Source organism: Papio anubis, chromosome 4 (genome assembly GCF_008728515.1).
Source record: "Papio anubis isolate 15944 chromosome 4, Panubis1.0, whole genome shotgun sequence".
NCBI lineage: Eukaryota > Metazoa > Chordata > Mammalia > Primates > Cercopithecidae > Papio > Papio anubis.
In genome coordinates this window covers 57,886,764-57,912,469 of record NC_044979.1, presented here as the reverse complement: position 1 = coordinate 57,912,469, position 25,706 = coordinate 57,886,764, and the positions used below count along the sequence as shown (strand labels likewise).

General features: G+C 36.7%; 1 protein-coding gene across 9 annotated transcripts in view; it reads left to right on the top strand.

Annotated features, from left to right (window-relative positions):
* The window catches only part of LOC101024293 (membrane-associated guanylate kinase, WW and PDZ domain-containing protein 2), a 1,445,327-nt gene that overhangs the window by 433,137 nt on the left and 986,484 nt on the right, over window positions 1-25,706 (top strand). For all 9 annotated transcript variants that reach the window (XM_031665959.1, XM_031665957.1, XM_031665955.1 and 6 more), the window contains exon 2: window positions 16,542-16,658. In XM_031665959.1, coding sequence (XP_031521819.1) covers window positions 16,542-16,658 — 117 coding nt within the window. The remainder of the gene's footprint in view (window positions 1-16,541; window positions 16,659-25,706) is intronic.

The window sequence follows — 25,706 nt, the reverse complement described above, 5'->3', positions numbered from 1 at the left end:
CTACCATGCTGTTTTGGTTAATGTAGCCTTGTAGTATAGTCTGAAATTGGGAAATGTGATGCCTCTAGCTTTGTTCTTTTGCTTACAATTGCCTTGGCTATTGGAGATCCTTTTTGGTTCCATAAGAATTTAAATTTTTTTTTCTAATTCTGTGAAGAATGTCATTGGTAATTTGATAGGAATAGTATTAGGGATGTCAATTGCTTTGGCAGTATGGCCATTTTTGCAATATTGATTCTTCCTGTCCATGAGCATGGAATATTTTTCTATTTGTTTGTATCATCTCTGATTTATTTGAGCAGTGTTTTGTAATTCTCATTGTAGAAGTATTTCACCACTTTGGTTAACTGTATTCCTAGGTATTTTATTCTTTTTGTTGCTATTGTGAATGGAACTGAAGTCTCAATTTGGCTCTCAGCTTGGGTGTTGTTGGTGTATAGGAATGCTACTGATTTTTGTACATTGATTGTATATCCAGAAGCTTTGTTGAAATTGTGTATCGGATCAAAGAGCATTTGAGCACATACTTTGAGGGTTTTGAGGTATAGAATCACATCATCAGCAAACAAGGATAGTTTAGTTTCCTCTCTTTCTATTTGAATGTCTTTTATTTCTTTCTCTTACCAGTTTTCTCTGGCTAGGACTTTTGGCACTATGCTGAATAGGAGTGGTGAGAGAGGACATCCTTGTCTTCTTCCAGTTTTCAAGGGGAATTCTTCCAGCTTTTGCCCATTCAGTATGATGTTGGCTGTGAATGTTTCATAGATGGCTTTTATTGTTTTGAAGTATGGTCCTACAATGCCTAGTTTGTAGAGGGTTATTAAATGAAGGGACGTTGGATATTATTTAATGCCTTTTCTGTATTTATTGAGATAATCATATTGTTTTTTGTCTTCAGTTCTGTTTATGTGATGAATTACGCTTACTGATTTGTATATTTTGAACAAAACTTACATCCTAGGGATGAAGCCTACTTGATCATGGTGGATTCGCTTTTTGATGTACTGCTGGATTTGGTTTGTTAGTATTTTGTTGAGGAATTTTGCATCTATGTTCATAAATGATATTAGCCTGAAGATTTATTTTTTTGTTGTGTCTCTGCTAAGTTTTTGTGTCAGGATGATGCTGCCCTAATGGAATGAGTTAGGGAGGAATGTTTTCTCCTCATTTTTTTAGAATAGTACCAGCTCTTCCTTATACATCTGGTAGAATTTGCTGGTGAACCTGTCTAGTCCTGAGCTCGTTCTATTACATAGGACTTTTTTTAATGACTGATTCCATTTCAGAATTTGTTATTGGTCTGTTAAGGTATTCAGTCTCTTCCTGGTTAAATATTGGGATGGTATATGTTTTCGGAAATTTATTAACATTTTCTAGGTTTGTAGTTTGTTTGCATAGAGGTGTTTCTCTAAGGGGTTTCTATTTCTGTGTGGTCAGTGGTAATGTCCCCTTTGTCATTTCTCAATGTGTGTGTGTGTTTTTTTTTTTTTTTTTTTGGATCTTGTGTATTTTTAAACTTACTCATCTAGCTAGCAGTCTGTTTGTCTTATTAATTCTTTCAAAGAAGGTTTGTGTTTTGTAGGGTTTTTGTGTCTCAATTGCCTTCATTTCAGTTCTGATTTTGGTTATTTCTTGTCTCCTGCTAGCTTTGAATTTTATTTCCTCTTATTTCTCTAGTTCCTCTAGATATGATGTTGGGTGGTTAATTTCAAATCTTTCTAACTATTTTGTGTGGGTGCTTAGCACTTTAAACTTGCCTCTTATCACTGCTTTGGATGTATCTCAGAGATTCTGGTATGTGGTATCCTTTTTTCTCATTCGTTTCAAATAGTTTCTTGATTTCTGACTTAATTTTATTATTTACTCAGAAGTCATCCAGGAGCAAGTTGTTTAATGTCCATTTAATTGTATTATTTCAAGTGATTTTCTTAGCATTAATTTCTATTTTTACTGCATTTTGGTCTGTATTAGTTCATTTTCATGCTGCTATGAAGAAATAAAAGAGACTGGGTAATTTATAAAGAAAAGAGGTTTAATTGACTTGAAGTTCCACATGGCTGCAGAGGCCTCAGGAAACTTATAATCATGGTGGAGGGCACCTCTTCACAGGGTGGCAGGATAGAGAATGATTGCTGAGCAAATGGGGGAACCCCTTATAAAGCCATCAGATCATGAGAGAATTCACTCACTATCACAAAAACAGCATAGGGGAAACTGCTCCCATGATTCAATTATCTCCACCTGGTCCCACCCTTGACATATGGGGATTGTTACAATTCAAGATAAGATTTGGGTGGGGACACAGAGGCAGCCATATCATTCCATCCCTGGCCCCTCCCAAATCTCATGTCTTCACATTTCAAAACACAATTATGCCCTTCCAACAGTCCCCCAAAGTCTTAACTCATTCCAGCATTAACCCAAAAGTTCAAGTCCAAAGTTTCATTTGAAGCAAGACAAGTACCTTCCACCTAAGAGCCTGTAAAAGCAAAAGCAAGTTATTTACTTCCCAGATACAATGGGGATATAGTCATTGGGTAAATATACCCATTTCAAATAGGAGAAATTGGCCTAAACAAAGGGATTACTGGCCCCATGCAAGTTCGAAATCCAATAGGGCAGTCATTAAACCTTAAAGTTATAAAATAATCTCCTTCAACTCCATGTCTCACATTCAGGTCACACTGATGCAAGAAGTGGGCTCACATGGCCTTCAGCAGCTCCACCCCGTGACTTTTCAAGGTATAGGCCCCCTCCCAGCTGCTTTCACAGGCTGGTGTTGAGTGGCTTTTACAGACACATGGTGAAATCTGTGTGGATCAACCTTTCTAGGGTCTGAAGGATGGTGGCCCTCTTCTCATAGCTCCACTAGGCAGTGCCCCAGTGGAGACTCTGTGTGGGGGCTCCAACCCCATATTTCCCTTCTGCTCTGCCCCAGCAGAGGTTCTCCATGAAGGCTCTGCCCATGCAGCAGACTTCTGCCTGGACATCCAGGTGTTTCCATACATCTCCTGAAATCTAAGTAGAGGTTCTCCAACCTCAGTTCTTGACTTCTGTGCACCTGCAGGCCTGACATCACCTGTATGTTGACAAGGCTTGGAGCATGCACCCTGTGAAGCAACGGCCCAAACTGTACCTTTGCTTCTTTCAGCCACAACTGGAGTTGAAGCAGCTGGCATGTAGGGCACCATGTCCCAAGACTGCACAAAGCAGCAAGATCTTGGGACCAGCCAATTAAACCATTTTCCCTCCTAGGCCTCTGAGCCTGTGATGGAAGGGGCTGCTGTGAAGACCTCTGGCATGCCCTGGAGACATTTTCCCCATTGTCTTGGCAATTAACATTTGGCTCCTCATTACTTAAGCCAATTTCTGTGGCTGGGTTGAATTTCTCCTCAGAAAATGGGTTTTTCTTTTCTATCACTTTGTGGGGCTGCAAATGTTCTAAACTTTTATGCTCTGCTTCCATTTTAAACATAACTTTCAGTTCCAAAACATATTTTTGTGAATACATAAAACTGAATGCTTTTAAAAGCACCAAAGTCACATGTTGGATACTTTGCTGCTTAGAAATTTCTTTCACCAGATACCCTAAATCATCTCTCTCAAGTTCAAAGTTCCACACATCTCTAAGGCAGGAACAAAATGCCTCCAATCTCTTTGCCAGAGCATAGCAAAAATCACCTTTATTCCTGTTCCCAACAAGTTCCTCCTCTCCATCTGAGACTACCTCAGCCTGGACTTCATTATCCATATGACTATCAGTATTTTGGTCAAAGTCATTCACCAAGTCTTTAGGAAGTTACAAACTTTCCCACATCTTTATGTCTTCTTCTGAGCTCTCCAAACTGTTCCAACCTTTGCCTGTTACCCAGTTCCAAAGTTTTTTCCAAAGTTTTGAGTATCTTTACAGCAGCACCCCACTCCTGGTACCAATTTTACTACATTAGTCTGTTCTCATGCTGCTATAAAGAAATACCCAATACTAGGTCAGGCTCTGTGGCTCATGCCTGTAATCCCAGCACTTTGGGACGACAAGGTAGGTGGATCAACTGAGGTCAGGAGTTTGAGACAAGCCTGGCCAACATGCTGAAACCCCATTTCTACTAAAAATACAAAAATTAGCTGGGCATAGTAGTGCATGCCTATAGTCCCAACTACTTGGGAGGCTGAGGCCAGAGAATTTCTTTGAACCCAGGAGGCAGAAGTGGCAGCGAGCTGAGATTACCACTGCACTCCAGCCTGGGTGACAGAGCAAGACTCCATCTCAAAAAAAAAAAAAAAGAAAAGAAAAGAAAAGAAAAGAACAGAAGAAAGAAAAAAAAAAATACCCTAGATTGGGTCATTTATAAAGAAAAGAGGTTTAGTTGACTCACAGTTCCACGTGGCTGGGGAGACCTCAGGAAACTTACAATCGTGGTGGAAGGCACCTCTTCACAGAGCAGCAGGATAGAGAATGAGTGCTGAACAAATGGGGAAACCTCTTACAAAACCATTAGATTTCATGAGAGTTCACTCAGTATCACAAGAACAGCATGGAGGAAACTGCACCCATGATTCAGTTATCTCCACCCACGTGGGAATTGACACATGGGGATTGTTACAATTCAAGGTGAGATTTCAGTGGGGACACAGAGCCAAACCATATCATGGTCTAAAAGTGTGGTATAATTTTGGGTTTTTTGCATTTGCTGAGTGTTGTTTTATGCCCAACTGTTTGGTCATCTTTAAAGTATGTGCCATGTGCATATGAGGAGAATGTACATTCTGTTGTTTTGGGGTGGAGAGTTCTGTAGCTGTCTATTAGATCCATTTCTTCAAGTTTTCGGTTAAGGTCCTGAATATCTTTGTTAGCTTTCTGCCTCAATGATCTATCTAATACTCTCAGTGGAGTGTTAAAGTCTTTCATTATTATTTTGTGGTTATCTATGTCTCTTTGTAGGTCTCTAAAAACTTGCTTTATATATCTGGCTGCTCCTGTGCTGTGTGTGTATATACTTAGGATAGCTAGGTCTTCTTTTGAATTGAGCCCTTTACCTTTATGTAATGCCCTTCTTTGTCTTTTTTATGTTTGTTAGTTTAAAGTCTGTTTTGTCTGAAATTAGAATAACAGTGTCTGCTTTTTTTCTGTTTTCTGTTTGCTTGGTAGATTTTTCTCCATCGCTTTTCTTTGAGCCTATGGCTTCCACGGCATGTGAGATGGGTCTTTTGATGACAGCATACTGTTGGGTTTTGCTTCTTTATTCAACTTGCCACTCTGTGCCTTTTAATTGGGGCATTTAGCCTATTTACATTCAAGGTTAGTATTGATATGTGTGGATTTGACCCTGTCATCAGGTTGTTAGCTCATAATTATGCAGAGTTGATTGTGTGGTTGCTTTATAGTGTCACTAGTCTATGTACTTAAATGTGCTTTTGTAGTGGTTGGTAACAGTCTGTCCTTTCCATATCTAGTACTCTCTTCAGGATCTCTCATAAGGCAGGTCTGATAGTAATGAATACTCTCAGCATTTGCTTGTCTGAAAAGGATTTTATTTCTCCTTCACTTAGAAAGCTTAGTTAGACCAGATATGAAATTCGTGGTTGAAAATTATTTTCTTTAAGAATGATGAATGCCCCAAATCTCTTTTGCTTGTAGGGTTTCTGATGACAGGACTACTATTAGTCTGATGGGGTTCCCTTTGTAGGTTAGCTGACCCTTCTTTCTAGCTGCCTTTAACATTTTTTCATTATGACCTTGGAGAATCTTGTGTAGTATTTTGCAGGGGTTCTCTAAATTTTCTGAATTTTAATGTTGACCTTTCTAGCAAAGTTGGGTAAATTTTCATGGACAATATTCTGAAATATGTTTTCCAAGTTGCTTGGTCTCTCACCCTGTCTCTCAGGCAGGCCAATGAGTCATGGACTGGGTCTCTTTCCAGAATCCCATCTTTCTCAAAGGTTTTATTTATTCTCCTTGCAGTTTTTTATTTTTCTTTTTCTTTGACTGAGTCATTTTGGAGAGCCAGTCTTCAAGCTGTGAGATTTTTTTTTCCTCAGCTTGGTCAATCCTGTTGTTAATACTTGCGATTGCATTATGAAATTCTTCTACCATGTTTTTAAGCTCTATCAGATCAGTTTGTTCATATAATGGCCATTTTGTCTATCAGTTCCTGTATTGTTTTATTGTAAACCTTAGATTACTTGAATTGGGTTTTGACTTTCTCCTGTATGTTAGTAATCTTCATTCCTATCTATATTCGAATTTTATTTCTATCATTTTAGCCATCTTAGCCTGGTTAGGAACTGTTGCTGGGAAACTAGTGGTGTCATTTGGAGGTAAGAAGCCACTTTGGGCTTTTGAGTTGCCAGAGTTCTTGTGCTGGTTCTTTCTCATCTTTGTGAGCTGATGTTGCTTCAGTCTTTGAAGTTGCTGACCTTTGGATTTCTTTTTCTTCTATCCTATTTGATGTCCTTGGGGAGTTGATTATGGCATAAGGTGGGTTCCGTTGACTGGTTTCATTTTTGAAGGATTTTAGGGGGCCAAGGCTCAACTCATAACTCCTGAACTGTGTGCTCTAACTCTAGGGGGCCAGTATGGACCCCAGCTTTATTCTGTAGCTCCTGGAGGTTAGGAACCTAACTCACTGGAGGGGCCTGAATTGTTTCCAGACAACTGGTTAGAACTCTCTGATGGGTGGTTCCAGCCTCAGCGCTTTGTAGGGCAGTGGCAGCAGGATTGGTCCTCATTTGTATATGCCAGCAGCAGCAGCAGTGCTGCAAGTTGCATGGCTGAGTATTGATGGGTACAAATGTGCTGACCTTTGTTGGGACACTTGCAGTGTTGGCAGGGCACCGCTGTGTGGAGATGCACGGGGTCTCACCAGTGTCTGTGCATGCATTTGCATGGGGAAAAATGTTAGCACAGGCATGTGTCACTGGCAGGCATGGGACTGTGTGTCCTGTGTTCATGCATTAATGTAGATGGCAGCTGCTGCTGGGGTTGGGGGCAGATCGGTTGGTCTACTTTTGTAGTTTCGCACCAGTCGCAGTATTGGCATGGGGTGGGGTGTGGGTGGATGTGGAGCTGACAGTCTCCAGTTTCCATGCTAGCCAATGCTCCAACAGCAATGGCAGCACTGTTGGGGGAGTGTTAGAGAGTTGGGGTTCACTCACACTGGCAGCTGTGTCACAGTATGGTGCACATGCATCTGGCAGGAAAGGAAGGCAAGGTCTACCCAAGCTTACATGCCTCAGCAAAGCAATGTGGGGGGATGGTTGTGGACAAGTGCGTGCCAGCAAAGCAACTCAGGGGAGACTGTGGTAAGAGAAGGGCATAGGTGGACAGGTGCATGTCTGCAGGGACACTCTATTGGGGCGCTCTACTGGAGCTGTCTACTGGCCAAGTACAGTCTGTCAGTGCAGGAGCTATGATGCATGCCACCAGGATGCCACCACAACCTGGGCTTCTGAGGCTGTACTGGAATCAGGCCTAGCTGGGGTCACAGGAGAGGCCAGCAGACCAAAGGTGCTCCAGTTGGACTAGCCCAGCCTCGTCAGCAAGACCACCCTGCAATGTTCAGCTCTAACAGTTTTCTTAGGCCTTAAGTTTCCTATGGGTGCAAGGCAGCCCTGGAGGATGGGCATCGCTGGTAGTGCTCCACTCCAGATGCTCCCACACCAAACCCTCTGGGTTCCACACTGTCTGGAGTTCTGCCCGTACTACTTCTATAAACAGCTCTCTCTGCCAGTTCAATTGTCCATGGGGGTCATGTAGTCTCCTGCTGGCAGAATTCCAGGGGCCCCTGGGGAGAATGGGTTGCTCCTTGCCTGCTCAACCCCCGCCCCTTCCACAGAAGTCATTGGGGGCTAGAAATAACTCCCTGTGCAGAGTTCCCTGCTTCCTGCCCATTTGACCCAGTATCTGTGTCTTCCCTCTGTCCATTTTCAATGGATCTTCCCTCTGATGATTTGCTAGGAGTACGCCAGTCTTCCCAATGTCCCCATCTCTCATGGGGATGCTGTACATGTATAACAACAATGTGTTTCCAACATACCATAAATTGTGCACTTCAGGTGCCTAACGAATGAAAAGATTTATAGGTGGGCCAAGGACGTAATTATAATATACATTTTTCTGCAGTAAAAACCATTCTGCCTTCCAAAATAAACCTTTAGAACACATTCCTCATTTGAAGTCAGTCTTGTAGCAGTTGGAATCATGAGCCTGTAATTGTTATAACTTAATTAGTACTGATCCATCACAACTCAGACTATGGAGGCTATATTAGTCTGTTGTTTGGAATGAGATTTGCAAGGGAATTTCTTTGTGTAGTCATTGTAAAATTCAGTCAAAAATAAAACGAGTTTCTTTTTTGTTGATTTGGGCAAGGTGTTCTGTGTCGTGATACTTTTAAGGATAAAGTCATTTGGAGTGAACCATGTATTGTACCAGATCATTGGAGAGTTTTTAAGTTTCAGCAGGTTAGAAAAAAATGAGAGGACTAACTTGGCTTTTAAGAATTTATTTAATTTTTCATTTTTATAGAGATGGGGTCTCATTATGTTGCCCAGGCTGACCTGGAACTCCTGTCCTCAAATGATCCTCCTGCCTCAGCCTCCCAAAGTTCTGGGATTACAAGCATGAGCCACCATATGCCTGGCCTGATCTGGCTTTATAATTCTCAAAACACAAAATAATGTCAAATGTTTTTCAGTTGACTTGGGGATACAGCTTCCTAATTAAAAATGAAACAAGTTTAAATATTCATTGTTTAAAAACCATTTACATGTTCACTTTTAGTTTTATGAATGAAGGTATTTCAAGCATACCAAAGTATGAGCATGTTCTTTTGCTTTTTTATCAATGTGGATGCATTCTTGAATTGGACTTATCAAGAACAAAAACAATTGTGAATTTTTATCATTACATTTTAAAATTTTTATACTGAAACTTGGAGTAAAGTTAGAGGCAATAAACTGAGACCCTAAGAAGGAAAAATTTTGCCTGCTAAATTATGTAGATATTTTGGACAATAGCAGCTTTTCTTCACTTTAATAATCTTAGTAATTTTTTTGTAGAAGCCTTATACCTATGAGGTTTATGAACCTTCAATAATTTTAAATTCATTCATAGCTATCCTAATAGATTGCTTTTCACTTTTAACTTTGAGTGGTGTATCTCTGGTTTTGAAAAAATGGATTGAATTTAGGTTAGATTATTATGTCCCTTTTTTCCATATATATTTTTCCTTTCATTATGCCGAATTTGTTGTGACTTCCTGCTTTGCATAAAGAACATCTAATTTGTAAGAGTTAGATAGTCAAAGAAACTAACAGGATATACCTTGTTATTAGACTGAATTAGCCATCTTGGTACATTATTAAAAATTTTGATACACTTGAGATTGTTTCAACTTTGGGCTCATCGTTCATATTTTCAGACGATAAAATTTCAGGTACCTACTATGATGCCTGGCATATACTGAGAACTCATTTTCTCTTCTCAATGGGAAGAAATATCATTAACTATAGGAACAACTCTAACATTTAGTTTGAGACCAAGGCTAACAATGAAAAATGAAACTCAATAATAATATTCCATCTGTACAATAGTAGGGGAAAGGAAATAATAAAAAAGCTATTTTCAATAGAGCTGGAGAATATTATAAACCATTTACATTTATCTCTGTCATTTTCTCTGAAATAGCAATTATTCTCTCCAGTTTTACATCTTCTAATGACCTGCAAATGTTTAATATATTTTGTTGTCTTTCTTACTATTTCATTTCTTATACAAAATATGCAATACCATGAAGATTTTGAAGAAACAGCACAGATACTAAAGCATGATTTAAAAGATTGTCTATACTCTCTAATATTATGAATAAAATATTGAAGGGATAGAAATTGTCATATAAGTAAGAATTTTCAGCTATGGAAAAACTAACAAACCAGGGCATCCTCAATGAGTTTTATGGGTTTTGTATGTGTATTCCTATTTAAAATAGGCAAATTGGGAATTATTAGGGGAAGGAGAATTTTACTGCCTCATAATTTATAGGCTGTCTAGTCTAGATCAAATGCATGCAGTGATTTTGTGTAGTACTCTGGCCACTTGAAAATAAGATAGGCTTCTAGATCATCAGAAATCAAAGACACAATTTTCTACCTAAAAAGGGAACGGAGCCTGTTCTGGCAGGCTAGATTAGATATGTCTGTCACCTGTTTTGTGTCTGTGGCTCTTAGCAGAATCAATCAACTTTCTTGTGATTTATTTCTTCATTTTTGAGGTGAGCCAAGCAGAAACTATTTTTGAAAAAGGAACTTAACAACATAGCCCTATAATACTTTCCTGTCTATTCCTCAACTTATCCACCATCCAATAAATTAACATAAGGTACATTTGCAGTTACTCATGAAAATATCTTAAAGCATATGGATAGATTTCCTTCTCTTCTAATTTCTCACAGACTGCTTTGCTTAGCTACGTTCCTACTTATTTGTTGAAGATAAGATCTGAAGTCAGTTGTCTACTGATGATGTAAGATTCCTGGATAATTGCACAACTAGAAAACAATATCAAAAGGAGATTATTCATAGTTTTATTTCTTATGGAGTGTAGCTAATTTGTAAACTATAAGGAAATAGTAAAATAATTTGGTTGTCTGGTTACCAAAAGAAATCCCAAATTAGAAGATGTTCTTAATAAATATTTTATATGGAAACATAAAATTCAGACCTAGAGGAGATGTTATTTGGTCCTACACCCATTGTTATGGACTGAATGTTTGTCCAAAACTCATATGTTGAAATCTTAACCCCATGGTGATTATATAAGGAGGTGGGGGTATTTGGGAGGTAATTAAATTGTGAGGGTTGGACCCTCGTGAATGGGATTGGTACCCTTATAAAAAGAAACATTATTTTCCTCTTGGCCATGTGTGGATACAATGAAAAGATGGCCATTTCCAAACCAGGAAGAGTACCCTTACCGGGCACCAGATATGTTGGTTTAATCTTGAACATTCTGCCTCCAAAAATGTGAGAAACAAAGATTAGTTGTTGAAGCCACCTAATCTATGGTATTTTGTTATAGCAGCTTTAAGTGACTAAGTCACCCTCATTTTATAAATGAGAAAAAAATGAGATCCAGAAATGATTTGTGCAAGACCACTTAATGAATAAGTGTTGGGGTGGTAATTAACACTCGGTTTCCTGATTGAAAACCTAGTGTTCTTGCTACTACAGCATTTGTGATGTATTTATTTAGCATACATTTCATGGCCTTGTGTGTCAAAAAGACATTGCTTTAGACATGGGAGAAGATATAAGAGGGGAGAAGATATAAAATGCATAGGAAACACTCTCTGCTGGGGAGCTTATAACATAATAGAAAATATAAAACAGGTCCACAAATTACTGTTTGGCCTGTTATAATGTGCAAAGTACTAAAGAGAAATGAGCAAGATACGGAAGTTCAGAGCAGAGAGAAGACTTCTGGCTCAAAGATCATAGGAAGGCCAACTACAGAATAATTTTAAGCCGAAGGTTGGATAGAAATTCCATGGATAATAGCAAAGGGAAGGCATTCTTATCCATAAAGTTTTATTAGTTGCAAACAACAAAAGGAAAGTTGGAGAAGCTGGCCAGAAAAATACAAGAACAGGATAATTCTGCATGTCCAAGAGGGAGAAATTATGGGTAATTTCTTCAGAGTGTCACTTTCAAGATGAATGCAGCTGCATTCGCATTCTTTGGACACTCTACTTCTATAGCCATTTCCTGGAAGAAACATTTTGATTGACTAAGTAAGAGCAGAGTAGCTCAGCACAAAGACCCACCACATGTACTGAATGATATAGTTACTCAATAAAAGAAAGAGAAAGAGAAAGAAAAGAGAAGAAAAGAAAAGAAAAGAAAAGAAAAGAAAAGAAAAGAAAAAGGTGCTTCTACCAAAAGAACGTGGTACAAGATAAAGAACAAAGTTGAATGCAAAAAGTAAAGCACGAACTAAAATTAAATATTCACCACAGTATTTTGTGGAGTGTGATTGAAAAACAAACAAAAATAAATAAGATGATTAGAACATTAGAGTAGCCTGCTTTGACTGAAGCACAGGATGAATAGATGACATCAAAATGAGCCAAACCCTGGTGGTCATCCCCACCTCTCCCCTCTCTACTCAACCCCTACTATCCCAGTTAGTGAACTGCTTTCTCCAGTTTATACTGATAAAAGTTTATAAGATACATGTTCATTCCAGAATCAGTAGACTCAAGGGGAGGGGAAGGTTGAGCTGATGGTCATGTCTGAGTGAGGGATGGCACTACTTTGCTAGATGGGACTGCTAGCAACCAGACCCCATGGCACAAACATTATAGACACTAGCATATTTCTCCCTCAAATTTTGAAAGAGTGGTATTTGCTACAAGGCTGGGGCTACCAAATGGCCTTAAGGAATATGCCAAGGAGATTATGTCCCTCCAATCCAAGCAGCATCTTATTCCTTTGTTTCCTCAGTCTAGGTATTCAAGTAATAGAAATGACAAAGCAGTCAATTTCTACAGAGGGCATTCCTGAAAACGATGGAAACCTTAGAAATGCAGACCAGTTTTGAATGTTGGCACTTAGGGTTTTCTCCTCAAATAGACCATAGATGTTACTCCCTAGTGCTTCCCTCACTCCCCACCCCACCATTGTTTTAAACCCAATACCATACTGCTTGTGTGAGCTTCACTTTCCTCGTTTGCAATAGGAAGAGTTTGAACTGAGCTCTATTCTTAAGTTATATTTTGATGTTAAGTTCAAAAGTTTGATTGAGGTCATGTTGAGAAAGGACTTGACTGCTTTGTACTAAGAAGTTTGGTCTTCAGACTATACAGCATGAAAATTAGGTACATGTTTTTGGAATTGTAGGCTTCAAATCCCTTCCAGCTCTCTCATTTACTAAAACTGTCATTTGAGAAGGCATTTAATATTTATCTACAGTCTTATTTATTAAAATACAGGAAATAAAAATTTTTCACATAACTAAATAAAATTAAGTCAATAGCTATTCAAATATAATAGCAAGTAAGAGCCACTGATTTTTTTGAAGGAAAAAGTACAAATGGCTAAAGAATACAACGAGACATTAATGCTGACAGTGCCCTCCTGAACAAAACGATTGATGTGTGCATCCTATGAACTACCAAATCTAGGAATCATTAACAAATGATAGAGGAGAAACTCTACAAACACTGAAAGTAAAATAAAAAAATTATAACTATGGAAAATAAGATAGCAAATTACTTATTTATTTTAACAATAAACACTTATTGCATACGTTTTGGAACTCTGTATTTTTTAGCTTGCTTTAAAAGGCTGACTTATAAATCTGAAATCAGATCATCTTGAGACTCAGACTCTACTTTTTCAGGACATCATTGCCCAATGTCTGTTGTTTAATTCCGCTCTAATTGAAATTTCTAATTAAGGATAAATATGCCTTTATACCTATGTATGTGTATGTGTATACATTATATATGTATATACATATCACACAAACATGTAACACATGTGTATACACACATACTGTACCTATACATACATGTGTTATACATCATATATACACACATACTGTGCATATACACACGTATTATACACGTGTATATATGTATATATATTCATACACAAAAATATATGTGTATATATACATATGTGTATATATACATATGTGTATATATACATATGTGTATAACATATATGTGTGTGTATATATGTCTGTTTTAGGATCATGTACAGTTGTTCAACTACATTAGTTTTAAAAGAATACTCAACCATAATAGTTTTTTTAATGAGTGTTTACTTTTTCTCTATATAATAAGAAATCTTAAGATAGTAGTTATTGACATTGTTTTTAGCTGTTTAGTAAAGCCCATTAGGGTTGCAGGCTGTTTCTAACCTCTACTCCAGTATCCTGAGCATGGTGAATTTTTCCGTGTGCTTGTCACTTCACTTCATGGTCAGAATATGGCTGCTACATCTCAGATATCATGTCCATTTCCTTCTGGGCTAGGTGTCAATGGCCAGAACATAGCTGCTAGAAACTGCAAAGGCAGTTAAGAAAGTGGAGAATGATTGCATGACTTTCCAGACCACTGCGATCCATGTCCTGAGGCTCAGCAGGTTTCTGCCCAAAACTAAATCAGAGCTCTTTTAAAAGGAAAGAATAATGGAAAGAATATTGGGTAGGCAACTAGTAGAATTTGCTGTAAGAATACTGGATTAATAAAATTGCCTCACTTGAAAGATGCTTATGATAAATTGTAAAGAATGATAAAGTATTTGGGAAATAGGAGGAAAGAGAAATCTTCTAAAACAAAGGGCATTGTATGTGAAATTTTGTTATAATTTATGACAACTCATTTTAATTAGTGAAGGAAATTTTATATTGATTCTTAAAAGTTTTGACAGGTCTTTCTATGAAAAAAAAGATACAGTCGTTGAAATGAATAAATAGACTTTTTTGTTGTTTTCTTAGATAGTTAACTTTCAAGAAATGTAATTCAGTATATCTGTAGTAAAGCAAAAGAAAGGTTTAAACTGTTGATATATTTTCAGGGACAAGAATCATCCTGAACTACAAAATGCGAACTTATCCACATTACATTAGGTGACTGATTCTGGCTTACCTTAATAAAGAGACTACATCTGTTGTTCTATAGTTGGCATTTTCTTAGGATGCCAGAAGGCATCTCATAACTTGGTATATCTCACATATTAGATTGAAAGAAAAGGAGAAGGAAGAGGGGGTGCATTTGCCAAAGGACCTGTAGCCTTAGAATCCGGCAGAAATGACAGCTGAGAACAGTCGCGGGCATGATGCTTACTCAGTAGGTGTAATAAATTAGCAAGGGTAAGCAAGTATTGCTGACTGGAAAAAAAAATAAAGAAGAAAAAGAGAATTTCAGGATTTCTAAACTATTAGCTACTTCTGTGTGGTGCCAACAAGTCCAAGATACGTGGAAACACAGGGCATTTGAGATGTAAATAATAAGTAATTGTTGCAATTGGGTAATGGCAGTTTCAAATGACTTTTATTTCTGACTGCTCTGCTTCTTTGGCTGAGAAATGGATTTGAATTTGGAAAATTATATGTTCAATCATTCCGGATGTAATATTTATATACACCCAACAAAAAATGTTTTCCTTTCATGTCATTTGATTTCCACTATCATATTATATTGGGTGGAAAAATAGATTAAGAGACCATTTGCTCAAATATGAAAGAAACATCATCTGGAGGGTAAGAATTTTGACAGTTAATTCAGTTGAAAATGATATCTTGCAGTTAAAAATGGCATCTTATTGAGACTATACCTGCAGATTAGGAGGCAACTGAAATGATGGATTTTGAAAACTTTAGAAATGTTACAATATGTAAGTCTATTAGCTACTGTTTGTGTCAAAGCTCTTTGTTTTGCACATATGCACACATAATGCTAGCTTGTGTGATCATGGCAGGGCAAATAGATTCATGAATTCTAATTCTGAGATTCAAAAGGATTTGAAAAGAATATAATTTTATGATTATTGCAGATTTCCAGTTTCCTCTATCTTTAATTGTTTGTCTTGGCTCAATTGCCCTAGTATATTTGATTGAAATAATAAGAGTTTCAGGAATTCTTACTTATATTTTTACTGGTATTTTGATTTATAATTAATTCTTTCCAGTATGGAAATAGGAAAGGTTTTAAGATAAATCTTTTTAAGCTAACAAGTTATCTTTAAATATCATTAAAGATCTACATTATTGTTTTTTTAACTATAGCCCAGTTTATTTTTTATTAGATTTTAAGGGCAGTCTCAAAACTGTTTGTATTGAAAAAAGAAAAAAAAAAACCCTACCTTTTCAAACCTTGTGTCTTAGTTACAAACATTTGTACATATACTACAAAATAAAAAAATTACTTTTATTTATTGCATAAAGGGAGTAAAATCATTAATATTTGTGTAGATTTTTCTTCTTTAACTTTTTATACCATCCTACTTAACTAAATCTAGAGCAACTTTCAATAACTTAAAAATATTTTCATACTTTTAAGACATTATGCTAAGTAAAATAAGCCAGTCACAAAAGGGCAAATATTATAGATTCTACTTATATGAGGTACCTAGAGTAGTCAAATTTATAGACAGAAAAGTGGTTTCCAGGAGTTGGGGTAGGGTGGAATGGGAAGCAATGAATAAATGAGTAAATAGTCTCTTCAGCCATGCAATGAGATATACTATTTCAGTATGAGTCAGGAGTAACGTATCTTTTACCGTGATATAGGCTTCATTCTAAATGAAGGATAAATTTAGGAATATATGCAAAGCATTGAACATAGACTTCGCAGGCAATTATTGTCTCAGTAAATGTTATTTCTATTATTATGGCAGTAAATATTTGAGAAGATCAAAAGAACACTTTGAAATAGTGCATCTTTTTAATGGGTTCCTGAGTATATTGATGACAGAATCAAATTACATGCTTAAAGTATTTTCCAACATGCCTTACCAAGAAACTTTTTTTATTTTAGGAGGAATTGTTGATAAAGACCTTCGTCACTACCTCAACTTACGATTTCAAAAGGGTTCTGTGGACCATGAGCTTCAGCAAATCATTCGTGACAACCTCTACCTCCGCACGGTGCCATGTGAGTACAACGGGCAGTATTAATATTTTGATGTTAAGAGATAAATGTTTAGCTATATATTCATTGATTAAAAGAAAGTGAAATTGCACTGATTTTTTATAGTGGGCTTTTGGAACAGAAAACTTATTTGAGATGTGGCAATTTTAAGTGCAAACGCTTATAACTGCAGTAGTATGGTTTATGATGAAGTTGTAGCCAAAAGAGACTTGTGATGTTCAAGCTATAAAATCTAACTTACATTTCTGAAGTTAGTATTGAGAAATATTGATTCTAGTCCAGACTGTTGGTGATTCTGAATGAATTATGATGGAGATATAACTCCACATTGGGAGACAGGAGAATGCAAATTTAATTTATTAGTTGAAACAGCTATTCTGTGAGTGGAATCTTCACAGTAACTCCCAACCTCATCTCTTGCTTGCCACAGGAGAGTCTCACAAGTAAAAAGAAAAGTGCACGTTGGAAAGTAAAGCTAAGTGTTATGCAAGTCTTAGAAAGCAATGATGCTTAGAAAGCATGTTGGGCTAAATTTCTTATATGTAACCTATAGAGATCCGCAAACGATCGTTTCTGATTATCCTGCCAAAAGAGAGGAATTGGTAAAATGATAAAATTTTAGTGTCTGTTTCAGCTTACCTGAGAATCCTGTATTAACTTTAAGACAAACCAAGGACTTTTAAACTCAGGTTCTAGATCCTAGATTGGTATCAAAAATCCGTTTTCTTCAAGACAGATTCCATGCATTTCAGACACTTTCTACTCTCTCTAGAAATTCTGGGCTGTGGATGTTGTGTGAGTTTCTTTTCTTTTAGTTCTGTTCTAAATAAACTCAAAGCTGTGGGTCCTGAAAGATAACATTAAATGAAGAAAAATTTGGCTAGTATAAGTGAAACAATAAGCAAAACAAACAAACAAAAATATTATCTAGGGTTGAACCACCAGAGCTAGGTAACTATAATTATCTGGAATAGATATTGGATAATTGTACTGAAATAATGAACACACACAGAGATGTGAAGATGGAAAGGTTATCACTCAGTCCTATTGACTTACCCACCTTTTGGGAGAGGTGGACTTTTGCCATTGTTAGCACTGAATATTCATCAAAACGACAATGCCAGGACACCATTATCAAGTCTTCCTAAATGAGAATACTTGATGATTGGCATTTCGTCAGTCAAAATGATACTCCTGTCAGTGTGTGTTAGTTAAGTGAATAGGCTTTTGGACTCTTGCTTTAAACCTGGAAGTTGAGAAAAGTGCATTCTTAAACTTGTAAGTTTGACATTAGAGTGATGGACACAGGAAGATGGATTAAAGTAAGTGACTGAACTATTTATAAGGTAACGGGTGGACGCATTTTCAAAGCTGTGATGTTGTCAGTGCAGCAGTGTGAATTTATCTTTTGTGACATGAAAGAAAGGAGATCTGAAATACTGAATAAAGAATCCAGGCAGTTTATTATGTTTAAAAGCTGAGAAAAATAGATAAGAAGCTGACATTCAGGAATACATGTAGTCCTTGCTAAGGCAATAACATAAATAAGAAAGTCTTAATTAAATATGAAGATAATAGGAGTAAATTTTGTATTAGTTAATTAACTTCTTAAATAAAGCATCTCCTTTTAGAGTACTAGAGAAGACTATGAAGGAAAAGTAAATATAAGGGAAAATAGACTTACATAAGTAAACATAAAGAGCTTTAAGATGTAATTTCAGTACAAGGTTATAAATTTAATTAGAAATCGTTGGATAGCTCCTATAAAGGAGATGATTAGAAACTCAATTTGAATATCATGATGAAACAATTATTCTTTGAATTTTCAGCCATCTGTCCTAGTAGCCAATTCCAATAACATTATTGACTAATGATGTTTATAACTTGGCAAAAAATGAACAAAAAATACAGAGATTCTAACTTGTATTATAAAAATTGCTTTATACTGATTAATTGACCTGGATGATCCACCATGTTGACTCAGTATTTTATCTTTTTTTTTTTTTTTTTTGAGATGGAGTTTTGCTCTTATTACCCAGGCTGGAGAGGAAAGCTGCGATCTCGGCTCACTGCAACTTCTGCCTCCCGGGTTCAAGCGATTCTCCTGCCTCAGCCTCCTGAGTAGCTGGGATTACAGTCATGTGCCACCACGCTTGGCTAATTTTGTATTTTTAGTGGAGACGGGGTTTCTCCGTGTTGGTCAGACTGGTCTTGAGCTCCCGACCTCAGGTGATCCGCCCGCTTTGGCCTCCAGAAGTGCTGGGATTACAGGTGTGAGCCACCATGCCCAGCCCAACTCAGTATAACTTAAATTTTTTTTTCTTCATGTATCTTTTTGAATTTCTAATTGATATATAATAATTTACATATTTATGGGGTACATATTTATTTTGTTACATGCATAGAATGTGTAATGATCAAGTCAAGGTATTTGAGGTATCCATCACTTTGAATATTTATCATTTCTGTGTGTTGGGAACAATTCTAGTTATTTCATCTAGCTTCTTTGAAATATACAATACATTGTTGTCAACCGTAGTCACTCTGCTGTCAAGCAATAGAACTTCTATCTTTTATCTAACTCTATATTTGTACCCATTAACCTACCTCTCTTCATTCCCCATTCCTCACTCTCCCAACTCTCTATTATCTATCATTCTTCTATCTATCTCCATGGAATCAACGTTTTTAGCTCCAACATATGCGTAAGAACATGTTATTTCTGTCTTTCTGGTCCTGGCTTGTTTCATTTAACATAATGATCTCCACTTCTGTCCATGTTGCTGCAAATGACAGGATTTTATTCTTTTTTATAGTCGAAGAGTATTCCATTGTCTACATATACCACATTTCATGTATCCATTGGTCCCTTGATGGACACTTCAGTTGAGTCTTTGTCTTTGCTGTTGTAAATAGTGCTGCAATCAACATGTGAGTGCAGGTATCTCTTTGATATACTGATTTCCTATATTTATTCCTTTGGAACAATACCCAGTAGTGGGATTACTGAACCATATGGTAATTCTATTTTAGTTTTTGATAAATCTTCGTATGTTTTCCCTAGTGGCTGCACTAATTTACATTCCTACTAACAGTGTATAAAAGTGCCCTTTTCCTTGCATCCTCACCAGCATTTGTTATTTTTCATCTTTTTAATAATAGACATTCTAACTGGAGTAAGATGATATCTCATTGTGGTTTTGATTTGCACTTCTTTGGGGATTAGGGATGTTAAAAATTTTTCATGTACCTTTTGACCATTTGTATGTCTTCTTTTGAGAAATGTCTGTTCATGTCATTTGCCCACTTTTTAATGGGATTATTTGATTTCTTAGTGTTGGTTTGTTTGGTCACTCAGTATATCCTTTAATGAAGTTTTCAAATATGTTCAGAAAGGATGCAGTAGAAGTATGTCCATGGTGTGAAAAATCCTGCCATTGTTAGAAACCTAAGTAAGTATCCAGCATATCTGTTGGTATTGAGTATGGAATCACATTTGTTATACATTTTCCTGGGTCAAAAAAATTCTCATTTGTTTTCAGGAACCCAACAGCATAGAAGGAAAATGGATTACCAAAGACTATATCATTGCTCTTGTACATGCATGCATTAATAATACATTCACTTCTTATTTAATCTAGCATTGGCACCAGGAATAGGTCCTCGATAACTCCATTGAAACAAAATTGTAGTGACTTATAACTATATGAGGGGAAATAAATTTTTTTCACAAAACAAGACCTCACTGAGTAATTCTGCTTACAATCATACATTACTCTACCACCAACTACATCTGAAAGGAAAGGAGGCACATCTTGGAGCTGGAATTTCTTGGTACCTAGTAAGAGAGAGTTCTAGAGCTAGGGCTCCAAAGACCATCCCTCCCACCACACACACACACACACACACACACACACACACGCACTCAATCTGTTGTGAACAAGTTGGTTCTTGCACTCTCCTTGGTGGGAAGCTTGTTTCCAGTTGCTGGCTGATTTCTGAGCTAAGTAGGGGAGGGAGCTGGTGAGTCTAGGTCTCCACTGACCCTTAACTACAAATAATACAAATGGCCCATCAATCTGTTCCATACCCCATAAACGAGATCTGACTGTATATAGCCTTGTATTTTGTTTCCCTGGAACCTTATCTCAGAGCTTGCCTAATTCTAAAACACACACACACGCACACACACGCACACACACTTTTCAACAAAAGTCACAACTCTTATAATGGAAGGAGATGGTCACAGAAATAGAATTGTTGGGCATATATTGAGTTCTGTAACAAAACTACTGTATATTGAGTCCTGTAACAAAACTTATATCTTAAGTCAATTGTGAAGTCTCTCAATGGAAATGTTTAGAGATTTTGTTTTGTTTTGTTTTGTTTTCCTTATTGAAGCCTATAAACATTGAGTTTATTTTACAGTTTTGGGGGAATATTCAAGTTCTAATTTTATCTCCCAGATATACTTTTCATAATTATTTCACTATCCTACTATCCTACTATTCTTTGGTGGCTGACTGATAATAAACTTATTTTATAACTACTAAAAAAGAAGAATTGTTGGGCACATAGTGAGTGAGAGCATGAGTATGCATGCATGTGTATGCTCATGTATGTGCACATACACAGGCTGAGATTGATTCTTCATTATTTCCATGGTAAGTTCCTAAGGAAAAGGTCCTTGGGAACTGGAGCCCAGAAGTTTGAGACTAGCCTGGGAAACCTCATCTCTACAAGACCCGTTAACAAAACCCTATCTCTACAAAAAAAAAAAAAATTTAATTGACTGGGCATGGTGGCATGTACCTGCAGTAGTCCCAGCTACTTGGGAGGATAATTTGAGCTTGGGAATTCGAGGCTGCAGTGAGCCATGATTGCACCACTCCATGTCAGCCTGGATGACAGAGTGAGACCCTGTCTCAAAAAAAAAAAAAAAAAAAAAGAAGAAGAAGAAGAAGAAGAAGCCTGTGAATGAATCTTTCTACTATTAGATTTCAGGCTATATAAGATTTTTAGATTTTTATGTAATTGAACTTCAGGAGAAGGGAGAAAATGACAATGAGACAAAACTGTTGTAGTCTAGAATGTGATAAAGACTAACCATGAAAAACATATATAGATAAAAGTCTTGAAAGAGTTTAGAACATCCATCATATGGGATTTCAATTACCCTGGTAGTATACAAAAGGCAATTCCAGAAGCAATAAGTTAGTAGCATTTATTTAGAGATGATTAGACAGGATTGTTTCATCACAGCATGCTAAATGTGCAAAGCTAAGGCAGCATGCATTGTCCCTTGGGTAATATTGGATTCAAAAGTATATGAGAGAAATTAATGGAATTAATACAGAAGAATGTTGGATTAATTTGCAAATGTTTAAAGAGCAAAAATGGAGTTTATTTTGGTTTTAATATGCTACTGAGCATAATGATTGCATATATTTGATTCTTGAGTCTAATCAACCACAATTAAACTGATATGCTTCTTAAATATGAGGAAAAAATAATCACGGCTGTTTATTGGTAAAGTTCTGGTCCTTTCTAGTTTTGATATTTATTAGAGACACAAATTAATTTTTGAAGTAAGTAGAAGAACAGATATAAATTTTAGATACTATTTTCCATTATCCCGAAGAATGTGGAGAAGGACTTCAATGACCAATTTTAGAAGTTTCAAAATGAAAAGGAAGGTGGTTAAAATTAAACTTCTCTCCCAAAACTCTTCTTTGTCATTTGGTGAGATAGTTTTATTGGGAAATATTTTAAATTTATTTGAAGCCAGAACAAATACCAGTGTATACCAAGTAGAAGACAAAAATCAATAAAACTAAACTCTAATTATATTTTATAAAAGGTGAATAAAGTGGCCAGGCATGGTGGCTCATGCCTGTAATCCCAGCACTTTGGGAAGTTGAGGCAGGAGGATCACGAGGTCAAAAGATCGAAATCATCCTGGCCAACATGGTGAAACCCCATCTCTACTAAAAACACAAAAATTAGACGAGCATGGTGGCATGCACTTGTAGTCCCAGCTACTCGGGAGGCTGAGACAGAAGAATCGCTTGAACCTAGGAGGCAGAGGTTGCAATGAGCTGAGATCGCCCTACTGTACACCAGCCTGGTGACAGAGCAAGATTCCATCTAAAAAAAGAGTGAATAAGGTGAAAAACATAGATTTAGAATATGAAAGAAATTAGTTTTGTGGAAGACCTTATTGAGTTACACTGAGTTACGTTGAGTTACACTGATTGTAACTCACAATAGTGTTTCTACATATTTAAGCCCTTTAAGTTAGTAAAACTAAGACACACTAAAAAGAGGCATTATCAAGGGTAAAACTGTAAAGTTTCTAATATATCTTTAACATTTTTGATATTTATGCCAAATTATGTTTCACAGAAAAGCAGACTCTTTAAAAATTATGAGAAACTGTCTCCTGTTAAGAATAGCAGTTACCAACACACCAAAAGATATAGCTATGCACGGAGTCAGCATCCTCTTTTGATAATTATATAAGCCCTAGAAGACTATGATCACAGACGACTGTTAGAGTGAGGCTGGTTGACCACATATCTAATAAAATGTCTGAAATTAGGGCAGAGCTTTACAGTATACTTTCTGGGAAAAATAATTTTATTTCTCAAGCAAAAATTAGTACTACAAAGGTTGTAAAAATATGTGTTAACATCTAACAAGGCAATGTGTTTCTGTGGGCATGAATGAATCTAATTACTTGTGATTTTATTTATGAAGGTACATTTATTTCTAAACATGTTGTAAGAAAGGAGAGTGACATCAACCTGTGAATTAGATCACCAAAAAAGCAATCATCTTATTCCAATGGAAAGAAATTCCCTGAGTTAAAAATGACCAAAAATGATTTGTATTCAGAGTATCCTTAAGTAATAAAGCTTTGTGTGCTGGGATGTTAAGGTGAACTATAGCTCCACATGCAGACATAAGAGTAGAAGCAATATATCCAATTGAATTTTAAAGCAAACTACAACTTTAGACTCACATATTGCAACAACTGTATATTGTACATATGTTTCTACATTAATCTTATTCCCTCAAATAAGAATCATCAATTTGGGAACTATTTTTTGAAATTGCTTTTAGATTGTAAATCAGATACTTTTGTAATTATTTCAGAATGAAGCTTCCAGATTTTTGTTCTTTGAAAATGAATTTGATATTTATAAATAGACTATATTTGGTGCTGTTAAGAATAAGGGTTATTAGAAAATAAATATGGTTATTTGCAGTGTGAATCAAAAAGAAAGAAAGTCTATAAACAAATGAAACTTAATTTCTTGGGAGATGTATAAACTGGCCTGGAAGACTAGGCCAAGGGAAAACTTTGAAAGCTTCTAAACAGTAGCATATACTTGAAAGTATTCTACTTGTTTACTCATCTTGATGTATGCTCTTGGCATAGTTATTAAATGTGTTATTACTTTACAGAAAGCTATGTTAGGTTTACCTTCTTTCCTTTCTTACTGAAAATATATATATATATATATATATATATATATTTTTTTTTTTTTTTTTTTTTTTGAGACGGAGTCTCGGTCTGTAGCCCAGGCTGGAGTGCAGTGGCCGGATCTCAGCTCACTGCAAGCTCCACCTCCCGGGTTTACGCCATTCTCCTGCCTCAGCCTCCCGAGTAGCTGGGACTACAGGCGCCCGCCACCTCGCCCGGCTAAGTTTTTGTATTTTTAGTAGAGACGGGGTTTCACTGTGTTAGCCAGGATGGTCTCGATCTCCTGACCTCGTGATCCGCCCGTCTCGGCCTCCCAAAGTGCTGGGATTACAGGCTTGAGCCACCGCGCCCGGCCTCTTACTGAAAATATTAAGATCCAGTTTCATGTCACATATGTGAAAGTATTATGGATTTATTTCTTCTTTCAATTGAACAAAATGAATGCATCTTTCCTGGTCACAGACTAACATTCATTGATTTGGTTGACAGAGTACTCTACAGGAGATAAATGGCTTAAAAATGTTGCTTAAGATGGAAAGTCAAGGAACATTAAAAGTGATTGTATTGATTTATCCATTTGACACCACAGGACACTAGTTTGAGAATAAAATAACGTATTTGGCACCAAAAAAAAAAAAAGGAATAAAAGGAATAAACACCAACGGTATATGATCTTACTGATCTTCCCAACCACATAAAATTACCTTTGCTCTGATTTGATTGGCTTTTCTACTGCTGTGACTCAATCTTTCCTTTGTTTTTTCCCTCTTAGTTTGTATTTCTCTTTCCTTTTATTCATAGGAGGGAGGCTGTCCATAGGAAATTGGTTTGTGGGCCATTGATCATAAACGCAGGTGAAATATACACCCTTGGACTTCAGTGGTCCTAGCAGCTGCGCAAGGAATAAATGGAGAGAGATTTCTGAAGCTATATTGTGTCTCTGGAAAAGCCAGTCATCAGTTTTGATGGAAAATAGCCCACCTTCCAGGGAACTCAGAATCTGCTCCCTGCAGGCTTCAAAATCATAGCCTTGCTGGATGTAAGAAAGTCAACATATGTTATTGTACAACACTGCACATTTTGATTAGAAAAAATTAGAATTCCATCAAATTTGGACCTACCCAAGTTTCCAGAGTCTTAGCTATTAGATGTTTACATTGCTGAAGGAAAGGAATAGGCAGATGGCAATGGATAATAGTGTTCTCGTGGGACTTTAAGACTGTAGTTTATAGTAGGGTGATCAATTTCTGATTTAAACGCACCTAGCCAAAAGAACAATGATGAAGGAATACTAATTAAAGTTACTGCTATTCTAATGTCCAGATCACTTGTCCAAGTTATTTACACATTGCAGTATAGCATTGCTAGAGTATGGTAAGAAGCAACTGCCCTTGGCTATACTTGTAACATGGAACTATGAAAAGAGCACTCATCCAAGAATTGGAAGCCATTGGTTCTAGACCAGGTTCTGCCACTAACTAATTATAGGGCCTTGGCAAAGGTATTAAACTTTAGGACTCCGGGGAGAGAGGGGGGAATAAAATGGACTCTAATGGTTCTTT